At 44.3% G+C, this 19,551-nt stretch overlaps 1 protein-coding gene across 1 annotated transcript; it reads right to left on the reverse strand.

Moving 5' to 3' along the window:
* Positions 1-424: 424 nt before the first annotated feature.
* Positions 425-12,832, reverse strand: SATL1 (spermidine/spermine N1-acetyl transferase like 1). The gene is made up of 6 exons (XM_063141720.1): positions 12,767-12,832; positions 10,033-10,084; positions 7,557-7,637; positions 5,295-5,396; positions 3,684-3,724; positions 425-595 (listed from the first exon to the last, which is right to left on the reverse strand). Exons 1-6 carry the CDS (start codon positions 12,830-12,832, stop codon positions 425-427), a joined length of 513 nt encoding a protein of 170 aa, XP_062997790.1.
* Between the last annotated feature and the right edge of the window lie 6,719 nt (positions 12,833-19,551).

The following is a 19,551-nucleotide window of genomic DNA, read 5'->3' on the forward strand; positions in this document are numbered from 1 at the left end:
CTCCAGAGTCACAGCGGAGGAGTGGCCGGGTGGTGCCTGGTGCAAGGTGACCTGCGATCGGTCGCCTTCCACCAGGAAGAGCGTGGCTTGAAAGGAAGCAAATAAAAGCCTTGCACCCGGCTTTTCCAGGCAGCCATGGGAAAGCCTGAAAACTAAAGTACTAGTACGCAGATAGTCTACTAGTAAGATCTGGGTTGACTTCGAAAGTGTTGGTTACATGCTGGCGTGGAGAGAAGTTCAAACACATGAAGAACAGCAGGCCCCAGTATTGATGACAGGAGCATCTCAACAGGCAAAACTACTTTTAATTTCGGTTGCTATCGCTGCCCTGCTCTCGCAGATGTTTCGTGGCGACGGGTTTTGCCAGCCCGATGAGCATAACGGCGCTCCGAGGTTGGGAAGGCTCCCAGGGCAAACGGCCTTCTTACTCTCCAGCAGCCATTTGGACTAGATGTTCTTTGTCAAACCTGAAGAGATGCCAGCCCTCTTCAGTGGACAGGTCCAGAGCTCCACGCCTCATGTAGTACTCTATGGATGGCTTGTTCCAAACTACGACCAGGAAATGCATGCAATTGCAATTGGTATCGAGCGCTATCTGTAGAAAAGCAAACATATAGGCCATTTCATGGGGGGCGCTGGGGGACACCGGATAATTTGGATAAACACTATGTTACCAGGGGTAGCGATCCATGGAGCCACTGAAAGACGTACCTTGAACGTGTGCCAAAGCAGTTTATTTTTAAACTACCTCTTATTCAGAGCAGATTGCGTTTATTTGTATATAAGCATCAGACCATCAGACAACAAATGTTTGTCAAACGATACTAGATATCAATGCCGAGATAACATATTTCCATAAAGTTAACAAGCCCAGATCCTCTAGAATGTGAACTTAAAGAAGAAGCAAAATTCTGCGTCTCTAGTTAAAATCAGTAAAGGTTTATGCAAACCTATATAAAATGCAGCCCCTGGATTGTAACTTATTTTGGTTTTATATGGCCTTTTGTAGAAATTCTTATACAATCACACGGTTTCAGAAACGAATATAGTTGCTCTGTCCATCTGTAAAGATAACCCAGTCCGTCTCTGCCTCAGAAACTTTCACCCTATTGCTTGAATTGGTGTAGTAGCAAAACATGGAATCAAAACAATTAAAAAAAACCCAGTTGGGCTCTTTCCAGTGGCCATTGTGTTTACTTTAGGACTGCTGGTAGAGAACCGCCCAGACAGCTTTGGCTACTGGGTGGTATAAAAATATAATAAATAAATAAAATAAAATAAATAAAAACTCTAGGAATATATATATATAAGCCCAGACTGCTCCTCCAAGCCAGTTATAGTTTTTGCCCTCTGGCGCCATCTAGGGACGTTCCTCGGAACTGCGGCCTTCTAGGGAAGTTCCAAGTTCTGAGAAATAGTTTTTGCCCTCTGGCGCCATCTAGGGACGTTCCTCGGAACTGCGGCCTTCTAGGGAAGTTCCAAGTTCTGAGAAATAGTTTTTGCCCTCTGGCGCCATCTAGCAACATTTCTCAAAACTGCGACCTACTATGGAAGCTCCAAGTTCTGAGAAATAGTTTTTGCCCTCTGGCACCATCTAGGGACGTTCCTCGGAACTGCGGCCTTCTAGGGAAGTTCCAAGAAATAGTTTTTGCCCTCTGGCACCATCTAGGGACGTTCCTCGGAACTGCGACCTACTATGGAAGCTCCAAGTTCTGAGAAATAGTTTTTGCCCTCTGGCACCATCTAGGGACGTTCCTCGGAACTGCGGCCTTCTAGGGAAGTTCCAAGAAATAGTTTTTGCCCTCTGGCACCATCTAGGGACGTTCCTCGGAACTGCGGCCTTCTAGGGAAGTTCCAAGTTCTGAGAAATAGTTTTTGCCCTCTGGCGCCATCTAGCAACATTTCTCAAAACTGCGACCTACTATGGAAGCTCCAAGTTCTGAGAAATAGTTTGCCCTCTGGCTCCATCTAGCAACATTTCTCAGAACTGCGGCCTTCTATGAAAGTTCCAAGTTCCGAGAAATAGTTTTGCCCTCTGGTACCATCTAGCAACATTTCTTGGAACTGTGGCCTTCTATGGAAGTTCCAAGTTCCGAAAAAGATCACTGCCACTAACCTCCTCACCAGACTGCTCCTCCAAGCCAGTTATACTTTTTGCCCTTTGGGACGTTTCTCGGAACTGTGGCCTTCTTGGGAAGTTCCAGAAAAATAACTGCCAGGACCTTCCGGCCTAGGAGACGGGCCAAAACCCACTCTCAGTAACTAATTTGTCTCATGAGGAGGGTAAATTTGATAGAAGGCTAACCTCCTCACCAGTTATAAAAATGTTAGCACGGCTTTTATTTTAACGTTGTGGCAATGTCCAGAGTCCGATGGTCTGAAGACACAATGTTAAAAATGATTGATGGGAAAGAACAGGGGAAGCTGGTTCAAAATCTTAGAAAAGCGTATACCAAAAATATTGTATTCAAAGAAGTCCTAACAAAATAAATACACCTGTCGTATGACGGGCTCTTTCACTAGTACAAATATGAAAGGAAGGACTTCTTCACACAGCACATAGTTAAACTATGGAATTCACTACCATAAGATGCGGCCACCAATTTGGATGACTTTAAAAGGGGGTTGGATAAATTCCTAGAGGAGAAGGCTATCAAGGGCTACTAGCTTTCCAGTTCCGTTGAGCCTGGCGGTTTCCATACAAGCTATTAATTAATTACTAAGCAATATCGTTAATAATTTCTGCAATGCCTTTGGGCCAGCAGAGTGCTTTTCTGGCTCTGAGCCACTTTAAATGTATAGTCGCTGAAGTGGTACAGCCCTCCCACAGGTTTAATGCCTTGGGTTTTCTGGGGGAGGGGAGTTTTATTTAAAGCTTGGGGGGGTGGTCAAAATTATTCCATCTGTGTTTCACAGATTGCCGGGCACCTTTCGTTCCATAATTGGAAGAATAGTTTTTTTTCCCCTTTCCAAATTCCAGAATTTGCGCAAATTTGCATTTCTGCAAAATTACACTTGCAAAAAATGTGCAAATCCCTCCCCCCCCCTTTCCAAATACACAAATCCCTCCAAAATGCGGATTTTCACTCTTTGGCCTATGCAGGGAAATGTGCATTTTTGGCCAGTGTCACGTGTAGTCCTTGGGACTGAAAACTTAGTACACCCCTGATTTTCAGTATGGAGAAATATTCGATCTTGCAAGATCCCGCAGTGAAACTCTATGGACAATTTTTCCATTCCATCTGCTGTTCACTTATTTTTATGACATTTATATATTGCTTTCTTTTTTCCTCTTGCAAGGAACCCAAGGTGGCTTATATGGTTCTCGTTCTTTCTGTTTTATCTTCACAACCACCATATGAGGTAGATCAGGCTCAGAGTCAGTGATTGGCCCAAAGTCACCCAGTGAGCTTCCATGGCTGAGTGGGGACTAGAACCCTGATCGCCTGAGTCCCAGTCCAACACTCTAACCACTACACCACACTGGCCCATGTAAATGCAACCAATGATTCTAACTACTGACATTTCTTCTTGCATCTTTGAGCAGATTTAAACAACAGAGTCTTTGGAATTCTTCTGTCAGCAGCTTTTAAACTACTGTAGATTGACACCTGAACAGATGAAAACATGGGAGTACAATTCTATTCAGAGTATGTTTTTCAAGGTATTGAACAATTACTTGCCTGGCTTAATTTTTTTAAGAGTTCCGTTCCAATGCCCCAACCTGCCAAAACAGAGTTCAAAAAAGGCTCAGTTGTCTGAACATACAAGCTACTGCTGAAAAGAAATAAGCTTTAGCTCATTCTTTTGTTTGCAATGAACCACAAGCAAAATAAAATTGTAGGTGTAGACATATCCTGTATTACTGTACACATTTATAAAAAAGTTAAATGCCATTGGAAATGAAACTTATACACTTAATGATTTTTTTTAAAAAAATATTAAAAAATGGAACTGTTAGGATGTATCACAACATCTAACCCAGAATTTTAATTAAATCTATCACTGCACAGAAGCGATTGTCCAAACTACCCATACAGAACGTTACTTCTTTCCCCAAAAAACATACTGCAGCCTTCCCCAACTCGGTTCCCTCCAGACATTTGGGATTCAACGCCTGTTTTTGAACACAGTTCTGGCATTCCTGACCATTGGCCATGCGGAATGGGAGCTGGAGTCCAAAACAACCAGCTGAGCAAGTCCGCTATAATGTCTCTTGCAGAGGTGCTAGGACAGCCTTCCTCAACCTGGGGCACTCCAGATGTGTTGGACTACAACTCCCAGAATGCCCCAGCCTGGGGCATTCTGGGAGGTGCAGTCCAACACATCTGGAGCGCCCCAGGTTGAGGAAGGCTGTGCTAGGAGGATCCAATTGATTGAAAAGGAAACCCTTTAAACTACATGTAAATATTTCAAAACATATTTGGGCCAGCATCCCACAAGCTGGTCCGCACATCCAAGGGAGTTTGAGGGTGGGGTGTGTGCGTGTGTTTCCACAAGCAACACAGATACATTGCAAATAACTTTTGTGTTGGTGACACATGCCTTAGTTACATCCCGATTGGATTACTGTAACACGCTCTACGTGGGGCTGCCTTTGAAGAGTGTTCGGAAACTCGAGCTGGTTCAAAGAGCTGCAGCCAGATTGTTGACCGGGGCTGGTTACAGGGAGCAGACAACTCCCCTGTTAAGACAGCTACACTGGCTTCCAGTCTGTTTCCGGGCACAATTCAAAGTGCTGGTTATGACCTATAAAGTCCTACGCGGCTCGGGTCCAGGTTATTTGAAAGAACATATTCTCCCTTATGAAGCAGCTCTCAAGAGCAATTTGACACATAGGAAGGAAGAGGAGTTGCTGTTTTCTTTTAAGGTCAAAACTCCAGTAAAGATTCCCAGGCATTTCTGACCTCAGTTCTCATTCTTTATTTTTGAAGTGATGATGAACATCCTACTGCAAGGCTTGTCTGAACAGCGAATTGGTGGGATTTTATGACACTTGCTCCACCCTTCCTTCAAAGGGTTTTGGGCTGTGTACATTGTCTCCCCTTTCTTCACGTTTTCTTAACCTTCCTTTTATGGGAAGAAAATAGTGACTGGCCCAAGGCTACCCTGTAGGCCAAGGGTGGGGGCCGTATCCCCCCCCATCACCATGTTGAGAGCCACATCTTCCACACGCCACTGTAGGCTTCACCACTGAATGAGGTCTTGCAACTAGGTCTCCCTGGACTCGGTGCAACAATTTAGCCATTACACCACACTACCATTCATTCAAAATGGTGCTATGAGCAACCTACCTCTATATTCATCCATAACGTAGAAGTCTTCTAAGTACAGCAGCTTGCCAATCCAAGGGTCATAGGTGTAGTAGTACATAGCGAAGCCTACAATATCAATATCTGTGGAGAAGCAAATCCACTATGTAAGGAAATACACTATCACTCTGAATATAGTAAGGATATCAACCAACTAAAGAATGTTGAATTAATTAGGGTGCAATTCTATGCAAGTTCAGACAGAAAAAAAGTCCTACAACTCCCAGCATGCTGGGAGTTGTAGGACCTTTTTCCATCTTTGAATATGCATGGGATTGCACCTTTAATCACCTTTCTTTTAACTTAAGTAATACAGTTTAAATGAGCTTATTTATTGCTGAAGTTATGGCCTTCATGAGAAGTGTAAATGTAAGAGAACTTCACAGTTTAATAAACAAAACCAACTATCCATTGCTTTAAGGGAAAACCATCAATTAAACAGAAATTCATTTTTTCCATTTCGCCCAGGCATTTTAGCTGGTTAGTTTGTCCTTTGATATTTTACTGCCTTTTAAATTGTTTGATTATATTCTGTTATTTTAGGATTATGTAACTATTTGGGGAGTCTTGTTTTGTACACTGTCCTGATAACTTTGGATGAAGGCCGGTTTAAAATCTTCATCATCAAAGTATACCCAAGCAAAATAACTAATCAGTTTTAACTCATAAACCTCTTGGATTAAAATTAGCCCCTCACTGATGGCCAAAGTACACATGATCTTTGTTTTTCCTTCTTTAACACTTAAAAACAGCCACCATGGTGTGCAGAATAGTCAGGGACAGCGGTTTTGGAGGAAGGGATGTTCAACCCTTTTGCATCCTCCTCCCCAAACTGTTCTTAGCTTATTGACAATTAGGACTGCCACAAAATGTTGCAGTATACCCGTGACCCCTAACAGAAACACTTCTATTAGGGGTGCCAGTTACACAGCTATGCCTTCCTGTAAATTGTCAGGGGCTCAAGCGAGCCTATTTATATCTCTCCCTCCCCCACACCTCCCAATTTTTCAGTTTTCTTTTGTAATGAATGAAATGAAAACTTTACTGCTAAAAGCGATAAGCCATCACAATTCCACATAATAAAAACAAGTAAAGAGATAAGCTAAAATAAATAAGTTAAATAAGTTAAAAATGGATAATATAAAGTAAAATGAAAATAATGAACACAAATGGAATATAAGGATAAAAATCACATTAACATAGGTTAAGAACTCGCGAATGGGGAACTAGATCAGTCCATATACCAGAACAAAATCTTCAGCTCTCCATTATAAAACATGTTGGGAGCCTTGGGCCGGATCTACACTATTACTTTAAAGCGCTTTATAACTGTTATAAAGCGCTTTAAAGCAGTAGTGTAGATCCGGCCTTGGTGCTTAGCTCTCAACTTACTTGCAGCTAAGGCGAATTTTGCAAGCAGATCACTAATAAATACATTATTGCCAGCCAGCAATATACAGAGTTGCTCAAGGGAAGATCGGTCAGAAAGATAACTAAGAATGTAATCGAGAATTTTTTGTCTAGGGGATGTATATATAGGGCATTTTATAATGAATGTTCAACATCCCATGGCTCTAGAGATGTGCACCAACCACAACATTCCATGACCACTGAGATATGCACCAGCCACAAGATTAAGCCTGGACCCTGATTCAGTGCAATTCTGCTCAGAGGGTGTCTGTATTGACTCGAGTACTGAACCCGAATCAAGATTTGGAAATCCATAGCTTTGTACCTCTTGTTGACTATCATAGGGATATTTTTTAAAAAAAATAAATGGCTATACCTTTATTCTGTTTGGCAGAAGTGGATGGAATTTGCAGGCATAGCAGCCTCTTGGGAGGGGGTTAAGATAGCCAAATTTTGGAACAATAGGTGTGGCGATTTCTGCGCTATGCACAAAACTTCCTAATGGTACAAGCTGTGGAACAGACCTTGGAGGTGACGGACCCTCTTCTGATGGAGATATTTAAATAGAGCTCAGATAGTCATTTATCAGAGATACTGTGGTTACATCCTGTCCTATGGATCCTACATTTAGCTGGGGCTGTTGGACCTCCAAGATCTTATAATTCTGTAATTTGATGTAGGATTATTCTTATACTATTGTGTTCTGCCATGTATTCAATTGAATTTACTGTGGGTGGGGGTGGGGGTGTTTTCCTTAAAATAAAATAAAAACTTGAATGTAGCAGCTAAAACGATTGTACTGGATTGTGCTAAAAAAATTCCTTTAAAGCTTACCTGCCATTACATCTTCTTTTGTTACCTCTGCTACTAAACACTGGAAGAAAGGACGTGCTCCAAATCCATCTCGAAGTAAATCTGAAAATGTTACGGTAAACTGATAACTCGGCGAAGATATGCATATTCTCTTACAAACCCCTGTAGATCATTAATCCCACCAAAGGAGTTTTTCTCCAACCATTCCAATATGTAATGGAAAACAAACTCTTTCCTAATCAAATACTGAGGGTAAGAACAATAGAAATAGTTTTTAACCTAGCAGGGATGTGTTGATTAGGAAAGAGCTTTCCATTAAGCACTTGAATGGCTTGAGGAAGACTCCTTTGGTAGGCTAAACAATCTACAAAACTTTAAGGTAGTTGAGTAAAAGAAAAATGTAGTTGTAAAATAACAGATAACATTTTCGGTTATGTTGTTGCCAGTATCTGCATGAATTAGAACTCTGCGCGGAGGACAAAAATATCAGGAAGCTCTCCAGAATCCAGATCGTGGAATTTTGTTGTGGCTCTCTTTTTTGGCAAATGACTCACACATGCACAAAAATACCTGAGGCTAGTATACTAATTCAGCAGGCCCCTTATATCCATGTGCACCACACTAGGCAAACAGAAGATCACTTAGTGCAGTGGTTCCCAACCAGTAACTTGTGATGGTTCATTGAAATCATTTTTCAAAGAATATAGACTGGACCAATTCTGGGTGAAGGTTTTTCCTGATTGTAAGAAGTTAGGTGAAAAAGCTTTGAAACATCTAGTTCCCTTTTGTTCCACATATCTTTGTGAACAAACATTTTTGACATTTTGTTATATGAAGAACAAGCATAGAAATCAGATCCAGATTTGAGATTAAAAGTAGGAAATATTGAACCGGATGTGGAAGGGATTGTTTGGGACAAAAAGAGACATAATTTCTCCCATCACATTTAGGTTAAGTAGCTGCTAAACATGTCATAATTTATTCAATCGTAAACTAGACATTAGTAAAATTAAAATCGTCTTTCTATTCCTAACTAAATCATTGTCATTTTTGTGTGGTAATATCACAAATATCACAAATTTTATGGTCTGTTTTTTTAGTATACCTAAAATCCTTTGCTTATTAGGGGCTACCCCTTATTTTCTCCAAAAAATTGCTTCACACAGGTAACTACCATAGAGATAACAATTTTTTCAAAAGTAGGGTGTCCTTGGCTTGGCATTTGGAAAACAAGGGGTCTGCAGTACTTAGCTAATTGGGAATGACTGACTTAGTGAAATTATTTGGATGTTCCCCCAAGAGGGAGAGGGGAAATAAAATCACTGCATGTAGACAACTAGCATGTTAGGGAGAAAACTAGGCTAGAACCTTCTTGTCATGACCCAAGACTAGGAGCCCTCTGAGATGGATGTTCCGGGGGCAACGACTCCAATTATGATGGTCCAGAACCAGTTCTTGGACTATCATAACTGGGACCCTGCACTTGAAACCTGCACCCTGTCCATTTGATACCCAGGAGGTGCTACTGCCCTCTGAGTCTGTGAAGTGGTTGATGGAGTGAACAAGGAAGCCCAGGGGAGTATTCCCGCCACCCCAGCTCTTCACTCCCCAGGCCCTCCCTGCCCAAAAGAAGCCATCAACTGTGAGAAAGGACACTGGCCCTTTAAAAGACAGATGCATCACTTGAGGAAGTGGTGCTCCCTAAAGGACACTCCTGGCCTGGCTGTAAAACCCAGTCAGTTGCTCCAAGCCAGTGCTGAGATGTACCTAGCTGTGGGATTGCTCTCCATGGTCCTGAATTTGAGCCCACCATCCTGAGTCTGCACATACTGATCTGTCCAAGGTTATGAACCCCATGTCTTCTGGCTTGAGCTGTTAGGGATATCTTTATCTACATGGAACAGGACACAAATTCCCTGGAATCTTGTTTTCTATATGGCCACTTCGGTGGGGCTGTGAATCCATTCACAGTCAGGACTGTAAAGGAGCTATTCAAGCTGCGAAACCCTATCCCTCCCAAATGGGATCAGCAGCTTGGATAGTTCCTTTGCAGTTCTGGATGGATCTGACTGAAACCCGAAATGGATTCATAGCCCCACTGAAATCGGAGCCACCAATCCCTACTGACCACCAGTCTACTGAAGGTGCACTGTTTTCAAAATAGAAATTGCTTCAGGTGGAGGAGATGGGTAATTAACAGGATCAGAGTAGGCAGGGAGAAGGAATTTGATTCCAGATGTCACTAGAATTCCCTCCCAATGGAAATACTAAGAGGTCAAATTTTCCTAAGGAACACGGCAAGGATGAAAGGGTTAAATTCCTTCTCCATGTCTCTGATGTGATTCCTTATGTGTGTGTAGAGGGCTGGGCAAGTTTGACTATTTATGCTTTCCTAAGCTCTGTGGAGCAAGGGGTGATTTTAAAACTGATAGACCAATAAGTGAATATTATTTACACTATCATAAACACAACATGCTACACTTCTTTTTTTTTTTACCTGCTGCTGTTATTTTGACAGCTTCAGGCATGTTTTCATAAGTAGCCAGTTCCTGCCAAGAGAAGAAATAAGGAGGTAACTAGGATAATGGAAGAGTTTTTGAGAAAGAAAAGATATCAATTTATCTTCAGCTGTAAATCAGGAATGGATTTGTCCTTCAAATTCTGTATGATAATTTTCTTAAATATGCCCCACGCTTGAAGCTTCCATAATGTTTGATACAAAGAGAGATAGATTCCATATACTAGGGATATAGCCTAAGGGAACATATGTGTCTTTAACAAATAGACCTTGTTCAGATGACATGCTAAGCCATGGTTAGGTTGCTAATCCTTTCGCAGCAAATGCTTAGTGGGTGTGTTTAAATTGTGGTTATGTAGCCACCATGGTTATCTGTTTATTTATTACATTTATGTCCCGCCTTTTTTCCTCCAAGGAACCCAAGGCGGCATGCAGAATCCTCCTCCCCTTCATGTTATCCTCACAACGACAACCCTGTGAGGTAGGTTGGGCTGAGAGTCTGTGACTGGCCCAAAGTCACCCAGTGGGTTTCCATGGCCGAGTGGGGACTAGAACCTGGATCTCCCGACTCTCAGTCCAACACCTTAGCCACTACACCACACTGGCTAAATCATGGTTCACAAGTTTAACTCAAAATGCTTAACCACCATGGTTTAGTGTGTCATCTGAACAGGGTCATAGTGTTCATTGCAGAATCACATTAACAATCATGAGCATGTCAGACCAAAATGGCCTCAGCTTGCAGGACTGGGAAATAATTCTTCCTGACATCTTTCAGATAATACTGGACTAGGTGAGCTGATAATATATATGAGAGGTTCTTCGAACTCTAACTCCAAGCAATGTTATCTATTTCCTCATTGTAGGTTATGTAAATAAGTGATCCTCCCTTAACCTCTGTTAAGCAGTGAGTCTTTTAGCTGTTTAATAGGTACCAGAGGTTTGCTTCACATATTACACTGTTTTGACACAGGGCGGTTAACACAACATGCTAACCCATACTCAGTAGTTGAGTGTGGGTTGTTTTGAACTGTGGGTTGTTTGTTGAACTTTAGGTTATCGTGTTGTTTGAACCCAGCCAGGGTGCCTTGTTAACCATGCATCATGGGTTATTTTTCAAAACAGCCACCTTGAGAACTTATGGTGGTTAACAAGCCAGCCCAGCTGCGTTCAGACAATATGATAATCCACCCTGCAGAAAACATGCTGCATTCAGATAACACACTAACCCACAGTTCACCAAACAACCCACAGTTTAAAACAACCCACACTCCACCACTGAGTGTATGATAGTGGCCCGGTTCAGAAGTCACCTTAAATCACAGCTTTAACCACAGTGGTTAAGGCAGAAAGCCGGGCCATGTTCAGAAGACACCTTAAACCATGGTTTTAATCATGGTGGCTAAGGCAAAAAGCCTTATTCACTGCGGTTAAAGCCATGGCTTAAGGTGTCTTCTGAATGGGGCCAGTGTGTTGTGTGAACAGCCCCACAGGAGGCACTTCTGTTCAGGAAATAACATGCATATAGATCATCATGGGAGGTGATTGATTGAGTATATGAATTTTCCAGTGTGATATCCATGCAGCCCTTTACTCTTGCTTCACTTAGGCTTCTTTTCCATTCCCTGTATTCTCTCTATAGCGAATGTTTCCATTTCTGGCTTTTCAGGTCAGGGTCCTACCTCTTTCACTTGCCTCTCTGCTAAGTGCCTTGCTCATCCATGGCACCCTAATCTCCACCATTTCTTCTCTTTCTGATGTTCAGGCGTGAGGGGCCGGCAGTTATGTAGCCCAAACTGCTCTATCGGCACACAAAATGCTGGTGCCAGCAGCAGCCATGGGGCACCTCCACAAGGTTTGCAGGACAGCAACAACAGCATCTTTAGATTTGGGGGTGGGGACCCCCAGAAGAGCCCAACGAGGATTGAGCAGGCTCACTTGCCATGGAATGGGTGCGAATGGAAGCTTTCCTTCCAACGCAAATAGCTGAGGCAGGAGGGTCGTTTTCACTGGAATTGTAGCAGGAGGAAAGGATTAAACTGGAAGGGTCGAGAAACCCTTTCAGCCAGAGGGCTGAATTCCAGTTCAGAGAAACTCTTTGGGGTGCACAAGATTGAAGGCAAAAGGGGCGGGGGCTCAAACACCAAAAATAACTGCATATTTTCACTTCAAGGTCACTGCCCCTAAGTAAGACTTAAGGGAGGCACTTCAAGCTCTTAGAATGGGGGCAGGAGGGAGGAGCTGCACAAAAGCCAGGGGAACTACCAAACACTTGGAGGTTGGGGAATTGCAGAGGGCCAAGTTTCATCCCTGGGCTTGAGATTCTGCCCAACTGGGTGAAACCGTAGCAGCAGAAGTCAAAACCTTCTTGCCACCACCAGCCATGGCTTGCAGTGCTCCCCTGCCAGAGCCAAGACATTTTGGTGCCTGAGGTGAGGGACAAGATGGCGCCCCCTCCCATTCCATGGGAAAAGTCGGACTGGACTAGTTGTTGAAGCCTCCACCACAGCTGAAGGCTAGCCGCGTGGCCCCCAGCTCTCTCCTCCGACATTTCGCTGCCACCTCGCAGCATCTTCCGCCTGAGGCCAGTGCCTCACTCTGCCTAATGCTAGGGCCGGCCCTGTCCACAGCAAACCCTGCACCCAGCCCTATGATACCCATTTGCTGGCTCATCGATGGTTGGACCCGGCCCGGCCCCTCCATCCCCTCTTACTTTGATGAGACGCAGGATTTCCGGGCAGTCCCGCGGCTCCGCCGGACGAACCCGGAAGCGGTTCATGGCGCTGGCCGTTGACATAATGAGAGCACAGAGCAGCAGGAGGGGCGATCACTTCCCACGGGGGAGCTGGAGAGCTGCTGGGCCTCTGCTTGGAGCTCTTCATTCACCATCTCCAAGAGTTATTGATAGGCAAGGAGGAGAAAAAAAGAAGACGCTCTCTCTTCCCCCTTTTCCCCCCTCCCCCCTCTGTTTTCTCCTCCTTCTTCACAGAGGTGGGGATTTGGCTTTACCTCTTTGCTACTGCCACCCAGTTTCCATCCCAACTTATCCTGCACTTGATAGTTCCGCCAGCATGCCCCGGATCATACGAAGCATCACAATGGAGCCAGCATCACAATTCTCCACCTCCCCTGCCCTAATCTCCTCCCCCATAATAAGGGGAGGGAGAAAGACACAAGTGAAGGGTGTTGGAATGTGAGCTGGAGGGTGGGAGAAGCATGGAAGGGAGAGAAAACTGCCCTGGACCCGAGTCCACATGCGGTGGCCCATTTATGGTCTCCTTTCGGCATGCGGGAATGAAGCCTGTCCATTGTGCGCTAGATATAACATTGGGTTTCTCTGCTTATCATCTGTGGTTTGGGATACTTGGAAAAGGAAGTGAACTCTGGGTTTTACGGGCAGCCTTGGTGGCCGAGTGTATTGGATTGAAGAATGGGAAGTCCCTTAGGACATCTAGAACAGCGGACGAAGGATCTCTCGGACTCGGCCGCAAAAGAGAAAGGAACATTTGGCAGGTAAGAGGCAAGCAAAAGAAAAAAGGTCTAAGTATTTGGTCCATGTTCTTGGAACTGTTGATGCATAGCGTAGATCTCTGAAGTGTGGTGTAGTGGCTAAAGTATTGGACTGGGAGTCAGGAGATCCAGGTTCTAGTCCCCACTCAGCCATGGAAACCCACTGGGTGATTTTGGGCCAGTCACAGACTCTCAGTCCAACCTACCTCACAGGGTTGGTTTTAAGTATAAAATGGAGAGGATGAGGATCATGTGGGCCGCCTGGGGTTCCTTGGAGAGAAAAAAAGGCGGGTTATGAATACAATGCAATAATATGAAATCACCTGAGCAGCAGACCAGCAGGGCACTAGATCCACAGAAGTCTCCAGAATCGGTGGCTTCCTTCTAAGGCTCTTAGGCTTCAATCCTATATACACTTATCTGGAAATGAGCCCCATTGAATTCAATGGGGTTTACTTCTGAGTCAGTGGAGGCTGGTGGCTCCGATTTCAGTGGGATTGTGAATCCATTCTGGGTTTCAGCCAGAACCATACCCAAAATAGGTTCAGGACTTTGGAGAGCTCCTTTAGAATTGTGGCTAGTTCTGACTGAAACCCAGAGCCGGATACACAGCCCCACCGAAATTAGATTTCTCTGAAGCAGTAAAAACGTACAGTTCTGACGGGAGATATATACCTTTAGATTAGGCTGCCTCTCTGCACCTAAGGGTAGGGCTGGACTTGTTTCTTGAATGACATTTCTGCCACTCCACACTGAAAAACACATCTTTTCTGGAATTGGGAGGAATTCTATACCAGAATTCCTGGAGGCAAAGGCTCTCAATGGCTACTAGCCCTGGTGGTTGTGTGCAAGCTCCAGTATTCGAGGCAGTAAGCCTGCGTGCACCAGTTGCTGGGGAACATGGGTGGGAGGGTGCTGTTGCACCATGTCCTGTTTTGTGGGTCACTGGTTGACCGCTGGTTGGCCACTGTGTGAACAGAGTGCGGGACTAGATGGACCCTTGGTCTGATCCAGCAGGGCTCTTCTTATGTTCTTTATGTTCTTAAGTTTGTGATTTGGGAGGACTGTGCCATTCAAAGGGGGAAATATTTTAAAAATTCCACTGGGCACAGAATTTCCTTTGAGCATGTCTAAAGAGGCTTTTTTTTAAAAATGCAGAGCAGTGAAATGTAATTCTCTTCTGAAAGAACAAATACTGCAGTTCTTTAGACTATAATGCCTTGTAGTTATCGATAAGAAAATGTTTTTGAGCTTGTTTCACTTGGGCATATGACTGACCTGCCTGTGATCCTTGTGCCAACATAATTGTCTTTAAAGACTCCTTATCTACATGAAATGTATGGCAGATTCTGAACTAAATGGGTTCATTTCCTCAAACTGAAAGTGTAAAGGTCAGGAAAAATAAGAAGAATGGGACCAATTTCTTGTTACTTGTTCCTTCTAAGAATGTCAAGGTCAAGAAACATTTGAGGGGGGGGGTGTAACCACAGCAAACCCACTGCAGCAGGTGTGGAGAACATCTGGCCTTCCAGACGCTGTTAGACTGCAACTGAAGTTCAACTAAAGCTGGAGAGCTGTAAGTTTTCCATCCCTGGATTACAGAGTTCTGATTCACAACAAGATGACGCTGATGAGACTAGGCAAAGTTCAGATGAAAGGTGATAGCAGGAAGAAGTGAAGACATCCTCTTTCTCCCTCTCGGGAAATTTATCTGAAATGGAGTAATAATTACACAGGGAAGACTTGCTAAAGTGTTCGTCCTGTTTGAGTCTATGCAGTCATTGAATCATTGAAATTGGCTTAGGGCTGGGTTGCTATTGAAACCATCATCTCCATATGAACTTGTCCTTAGGGTCACCCTCCAAGGCCTTGCACTCTGTCTGCCTATTTATGAGGTCAGACATGTGGATACTAGAGACAGTGGCTTTTTGGTGGCAGCGGTGAGGTTTTGTAACTCCCTACGAGGAAAGAGCTACCAGGACCTTGTGTTGCCTTCTTTTCAATGGCTAGCGAATGCCTTTCTCATTTTAAACTCTGTTTGCATCTTATCTCCCAAGATGGCCACTTCTAAATTGCCAAAAAAAAGTCAAACTTGGTGACCTGAGTAACTAATTGAGGCATGTTGAACCCATTTCTGTATGCCGCCTCTCGCTACCGTTAGGTCCCTAAGAACACATGTGCATTACAATTAGGGGTGTGATCCGCTCCGATTAGGAGCGTAGAAGCAGTAGCGGATTGGCCTGCTCCGCCTTACCCAGAAGCGGGGTAGGAGCGGACCGCGGACCCCTAGAAGCAAGGCGAAGAGAAGCGGCCATTTTCGGAGCGCTCCGGTTTCCGCGGCGCGCTCCGATCGCCATCTTGAAAACATTTCGCCATAGGATTGCATTGCGGCAAATAATCGTGGATAACCACATTCTTTTTGAAGCTATCATTCTGGAAATTCTTGTGCTCAGAGAGTCGCGGATGGGGGTCATTTTGAGACCACTCTCACCTCTCTGCGCCGTGCGGGTCGCGTGCTATATTTTTTTGAAAATCGGGTCAACCGCGCGGCTCAAACAGCGTTTTCGGCTTTTTGCCCATAGGATTGCATTGCGGGAAAGACTCGGGCATAACTGGGTTGGTTTTTAAGCTATCGTTCTGAAAATTCTTGTGCACAGAGAGTCGTGGATGGGGGTCATTTTGAGACTACTCTCACCTCTCTGCGTCGTGCGGGTTGCGCGCTAGAATTTTTGGAAAAATCGGCGGGAAAAATACCTTTTTCAAAGGGCTGAGGGGCAGAGTCAGCTCCCGGTCATGATCACATGATCCCAAAGTTAGAGGAGGGCATAGGCAAAACGGGTAACTTGGGATTCTGGGAAACTTCTCTTTCTTCATCTGAACGGACTTTTCCAAGTGTTTTTTAACACAGTAGCCCCACCAAATGCACAAACACAACCTGAAATCATATACTAAGCCAAGAATAAGAGATAGAAACACAGCACTGCTACCCACCCTAACTTTGGGGAACAACTGAAAAGATGTGGTGCAAGGGGATGAGCTCCCCTAGGGCATCTCATCGTGGACGTGCCCCCACTCTCTCATGCACTGGAAGGCCATTAGAGCCTTCCAAAGAGAGTAAAACGGTGGAGCAATGCCTATCATGAGTCGAAGTGAGCGTTCATTTCTTAGTGGTGGAGTGATGCCTGTTATGAGCTGAAGTGAGCGTTTACTTCTTAGAGCTCTCGTGGTGAAGCAATGGCTGTCTTGAGTTGAACTGGCAGCTACTTCCCCCTCCCCCGGGCATGTCCCCCTATTGCTGGTAAAAGACAGATATAGCCTTTTTAAAAAAATTCTTCTTGCTGTTTATTGAGCAACACTGCTGCTTTTAATTCCACCCCTCCTTTGTTTATTTATTGATTTATTCCATTTTATATGCATTACTGGCTTATCCTTGGCTCACTTCCTTATGCCCCCAGAAATGCCAGCTGCATGCCTGCCTGCCTGCCTGCCTTCCCTCCCTCCTCCCCTGCCCACCTCGCAGGGATGTTGTGTGTGTGTGTGGCTTTGACTCAGGGGAGAAGTCCTTCCTGCGCTCACTTGGAGTTTTGGAAGTTCCAAATTTTGCAGGTTTAAGCCCCGCCAAAAAACAGGGGATGATGGCACTGCCTTGAGTCTCGGCGTGCGTATGTATCCCTGGATAAGCTTTCATGGTGGCATGTTTGAGGTTTCTAACGTGCAAATTGACGGAGCTATGGAAAGGGGTGTGAATGGGGTGCCCGATTTTCAAAAATTCCCCAAAATTCAGGGGATGATGGGATTGCTTTGAAACTTGGCGTGCGTGTGTATACCCCCATGAGGTGTCATGGTGCCAAACGTGAGGTTTCTAACTTGAACAGAAAAAAAGTTGTATAATTTTTTAGCTTTCAATGCAAGCCTATGGGGGGGGGAAATGGAGCTCCGATCCGGATCCGGAGCTCCGAGCGGAGCGGAGCGGAAGTGGGCGGGGCGGGGCGGAGCACCCCGATCCGGGAAATGGCGGATCTGCAAGTGAAGCGGAGCGGGGGGTCCGTTCACACCCCTAATTACAATGTTAAAACTGGATGGAAACTGAACTATCCTGGCTTCCATTCCTCCAAAGATGGCTGGGGAATTATAGTTTTAGAAGAATGCAGGCAGAGTGGTTTGTTAAAAAATTCCTAGCCATTCAGAGGACTACAACACACCACACTTCCCTTTGGCTGCAAAAAGGGAAGAAACAGTTAATGTTTTTTCCCCACCCCAAAAAATAAAAATTGACTAAAGACAATTTGGGGATAAACAGGAAGCAATTCATTACAAGGCAAAAGCCCCTTGAAAAGAGGAAGGATAGATTAAAGGGGCAATAGCTCTGAAAAAGCTTGGAAGCACTTTATAGCTCATGCTGAACAGGTTGGCACTGTAACTTCATTATAAGATGCACACAAAAACAATGGCATCGATCAGATCTGAAAAGTGGGGGGAGATGGGAAGACAACACAGAAGATACTGGAATGCAATGGGCCAGCAACAGTAACATCTGAGTTTCCTGTAAAAGCTGAGTGAATGAACAATATGCATTCCAGACTAAAGAGCTGGTGCAGAAGCATCCTTGGTTGCAATCCAAAACAGTTTAAAGAGGGATGGAACTGATTTAAATTCTGAATGGAAAGCAATGCCATTATTCTTGACTGGGCATGTCCCTAACAATGCTGAGTTCAGCCATTAATCTGTGTTTCTTTAATTATTTAGTTCTTCACGTGTCCCTCAAAACATCGTCAGGTTTTGTTAATTATTGCTCTTTCATCTTCTCCTGATATTCTTGTCCACATCCATCAATTCTGGGGAATGCTGCGGTGCCTTAAATTCACACACACACACACACACACACACATGATAACATGCATATAAAATTCTGATACAGATCCAGCAAAGTTCCCCTTAGATAAGTTAATTAGTAATTTGTGACATGAAAAGATGCTGTAAAGCAAGTTCAAAATCCACGACCTTTGGTCCGTTATAACAAGAAAAATCAAAATTGAAGAAAAGTGTCAGATCGGAAGGAGAATTCAGGAAGCCGAAGAGAAGAGAGATCAATTCTCGCTCCAAAAAGAATTCCATCATGTTCGCTTCTGATAGCCTCTTACCTCTTCTCGTTCTGCTGTCTACTGTTGGGCTGACTGCACAAGCTACAGACCGTAAGAAACATTTGGAGTTGTTTTTAGATGTGATCTGGTTAACAAGATCCCCAAGGCATGAAAATTGAATCTCTGGAGTACAATTCTTCTCTGGAACCCACAGACTGATTTTGAAGGGGTTGATTGATTGCAATAGTGTCATGTTTAAAGTGTGTGTGTGGGGGGGGGTGTATACCAAACCTCTTTCAGTCCAAGATCTAAATCCCATTTTGGGGGGGTGGATTTCAAGGGGGGGCAAGGGCCAAACCCACCAATATATTATCTTAAACCTCCTACTGCCAGTAACTGAGCCAAAGGAGACACATTTCAAGCTTTTACTATGGGGGAAAACTGAACAAGACTTGGTAAACTACAAAAATTATCCCCAGCTAGGGAAACCCAGGGCTGTATGGGAATCCCGGAAAGCTGGATTGGGACCTGAGGCAGACTAGATTCATCCCCTGTGCCTGATTAAAAGGTTGCAAGTCCTAGCACCCTAGGTCTAAAACATCTGGATGTTGGGAAAGGTTGATCTACTAGTTGTGTTCCAGAGGAAATCTTAGGAGGTGCACCTTTTCTGACCAGTCCATGGCAGGGAAACGAAACCTGCTGATATTTCCTCTTCCATAACCTCACTGTTGGAAAGACAAAGGAGTCTTGTTGTTTTCCTTTGCATCTGGTCATCCAGGAGAAAAGGCAGAAGATGGACAGATGGACATCTGGAAGATAATTTAAACTGGGTCTCAGGTTGCAGCCTGGGAGTTAAAGGTGGGTCTTGGAACAGGCTGATTATTGAAAATGATTGCAGGTGCAATCA

Source organism: Elgaria multicarinata, chromosome 15 (assembly GCF_023053635.1).
Source record: "Elgaria multicarinata webbii isolate HBS135686 ecotype San Diego chromosome 15, rElgMul1.1.pri, whole genome shotgun sequence".
Taxonomy (NCBI): domain Eukaryota; kingdom Metazoa; phylum Chordata; class Lepidosauria; order Squamata; family Anguidae; genus Elgaria; species Elgaria multicarinata.

Coding starts and splice junctions, on each gene's coding strand:
- SATL1 (XM_063141720.1), bottom strand. CDS start 12,832: ATGAACCGCTTCCGGGTTCGTCCGGCGGAGCCGCGGGACTGCCCGGAA. Junction 7,638..10,032: donor TGTCAAAATAACAGCAGCAG/GTAAAAAAAAAA, acceptor TAACATTTTCAG/ATTTACTTCGAGATGGATTT. Junction 5,397..7,556: donor AAAAGAAGATGTAATGGCAG/GTAAGCTTTAAA, acceptor GCTTCTCCACAG/ATATTGATATTGTAGGCTTC.